At 28.4% G+C, this 2,643-nt stretch overlaps 1 protein-coding gene across 1 annotated transcript; it reads right to left on the bottom strand.

Moving 5' to 3' along the window:
* Positions 1-839: 839 nt before the first annotated feature.
* Positions 840-2,643, bottom strand: LOC135928531 (uncharacterized). The gene is made up of 2 exons (XM_065464988.1): positions 2,544-2,643; positions 840-1,680 (listed from the first exon to the last, which is right to left on the bottom strand). The coding sequence occupies exons 1-2, from the start codon at positions 2,640-2,642 to the stop codon at positions 874-876; spliced, it is 906 nt and encodes a 301-aa protein (XP_065321060.1). The 5' UTR covers position 2,643; the 3' UTR covers positions 840-873.

The raw sequence follows: 2,643 nt of genomic DNA on the forward strand, positions 1-2,643 counted from the left end.
TCAATTTTAAACTGTAAAGATGAATACAGCTGCGACATAATTTTGTAAATCTTTATTAATAAAAATTCTTCTGATTGCAACATTCATTGTCTTCTTGCAAGAATTATATTTATCATTATATGGTTAGCTATGTCTTTGGATTTTTCACTCACTGAGGAACAAAAATTTAATATAATTTTACGAAAAGAAACTGGCAATTTTAAAGATTAATTATGTTAAATTAACTAATTATATTCTATTTATATGTTAAATATACAAGTATAAAGGAAGTTAAAAATGTAACAAATTTAAAAATCGTCTATAAAAAATTTTATATAAGATACTTTAATATAATAAGTATTCAAATTATAGTACAGTTATAAATAATTCTTGAAAATTTTTTAAGCAAAAATTCTTAACGCTGAGCATTGCATAATTAAATTCCAATTCGGATATTTATATTAAAAAACCTTGATTTGATATTATTTGATGAACATTAGTTAAATATATTCAAAATTTTAATGCAAATTTGGATTATTTTATGTATTTTGGTTAAAATGATGTCATTAGTAAAAAAAGCTTTATAATTTAATTAGTTTTATAAAATCTTAGATAGAGGGCTCAGGTTAAAAATACTCTATTTTTTATACATGTCTCTAAGGCCCAACCTTGGGTGGTAGAATTTTAAAAAAGTATTTAGATCAATACAATTTCAATATAGATCTATATTGGAAATGTTCCGTATTTTATAAACGGTTAATAAAAATCCAAGCATATTTTTTGCTTTTAATAACTTACATTAGTAAATAAAATATAGTATGTATATTATATAATCGAGTCATTCTAATTATTCTTTTACATATAAAACACAAAATTATCGTAAAAAAATGGTGATTATTTTCGCCGCACTTTCCTCAAATTATAATTTCGGGAGACTCGGTTTCCCGCGACACGCTTCTGACCCCCTAAGTATGGCGCTTTTCTTATATTATTAAGTATGATATTGGATTTCGGGATGCTTTTATGTTGCGAGGAAGAGCTGGTAGGGGAAGGGGTGCATTTTGCGTGGTAACCTTGAGTTGGGTCTGTTCTTTTTGGCGAGCAAGCCCATCTCAGTAAGCTGGCTTTGCTTTGTTTTACTATACCATGAGGAATCATGATATCTTTAGATGGAGTAGGATGTGCGTCCTTGAGATTCATATCCTCGTTCAGTAAAGTTCCATGCGGGGCGTTTGATACCGTCTTTAATTTATTTTTGATATCGTAAAATTTTTTCGGTTTATGTAAATAAATAATATCATTTCCTTGAGCAGCCCCAAAATTATTATCCCTTTGGGAAGCCCCGGTGGGTAAAGGATCGCGTACTTCTAAATCAACAACTCCGTCAACAATATCATCATTTTCGCGCAACCTCAATTTTTTAATAACGGAGCCTCTCCCATCTCCCAACATTTCGGGTTTGTAATGATTTAGAGCGAACGATTTTTTCTTAAGCGCCGTCCTGGTCAACCTAACATTGGGACTTACTCCACCATTTTCTTGAATATTCTCGATATCCTTTAAAGGCCCTTGATAAGTAAATATCGTGTTCTTCTTCTTGATAGTTGACAACGGCTGTTTAAAGATTATTGTTGAGTTAACAGTTGTCAATGGAGGTTTAACGATTATGGTCGAGTTACTCTGAGTTGTGGTATCGTCGAGCTTATAATATATAATTTAATTTTGTTTTTAAAAAATAATATTATAGATAAGTAGCAATTGTCCGGTTTTCTCGTTATAAACAGGTCCCGTTATTTGGTCATTGGTTCGATTCAGACTGGCCAGATAAAAAATATGATATTTTTAATTTTTTTTTATCAAATTAAAAATGAAAATCAATAAATTCAAGTTCCATAAGTGAAAAAAAAATTTTTTTCAACACAGATAGATGACTCTTACTAATAACGAAGAGAAATAGATTATTAAGCAAGATGATACAATCGATCAAATAATATCTTATTAATTATATTATAAATGAATTATTGCTAAGGTCATGGTTCGGTCTTTGGTTTAAACCGATATACACAAATCGGACCAGGTCAGGATCAAAATGGTTCAGGCCTTGGTTCTATTTTATTTTAAAAATATTTTTTAATACCTAATTTATAATTCTTGTGCTATCATTTTATTAAAATATAAATTTCAAAATAAATTATGAATTATGTATATAAATAATAACAAATATTCAATTTAAAAGTAAAATTCTCTTCTTGACAAACTTTTCGTTTTCATAAGTATATTTGCAAAAAAAAAATAACAAAACCAAAGCATCAAAATATCTAGAAAAACATTATAAAATAAAATTGTTAAAAATTTATATGAATTGTAAGGCATACTAAAATTTAATAAATATCGATAGGAACCTCCGGACCGAAAAAATTAAAAGACCGATCTAGACTGCCATCCTCAGGGAAAAGACCGGTAATTCAATCAGTCTAGTCCGATCCCGATATAAAATTTCAACGAAAAAAAAAATGAAATTTAAATATCTTGAAGTATTATTTTAAAAATCTTTAAATAATAACCTTAATAGGTTTTATACACAGAATCGGGGAAAACATGGTAGAACTAAGCATTGTTAAGTGCTGATTATGGTTAAAATTATCAAATGATGGCGAAAGCATG

Source organism: Gordionus sp. m RMFG-2023, chromosome 4 (assembly GCF_954871325.1).
Source record: "Gordionus sp. m RMFG-2023 chromosome 4, tfGorSpeb1-WG-v2, whole genome shotgun sequence".
Classification (NCBI taxonomy): Eukaryota; Metazoa; Nematomorpha; class Gordioida; order Chordodea; family Parachordodidae; genus Gordionus; species Gordionus sp. m RMFG-2023.

Coding starts and splice junctions, on each gene's coding strand:
- LOC135928531 (XM_065464988.1), bottom strand. CDS start 2,642: ATGCTTTCGCCATCATTTGATAATTTTAACCATAATCAGCACTTAACA. Junction 1,681..2,543: donor TGTGTATAAAACCTATTAAG/GTTATTATTTAA, acceptor ATATATTATAAG/CTCGACGATACCACAACTCA.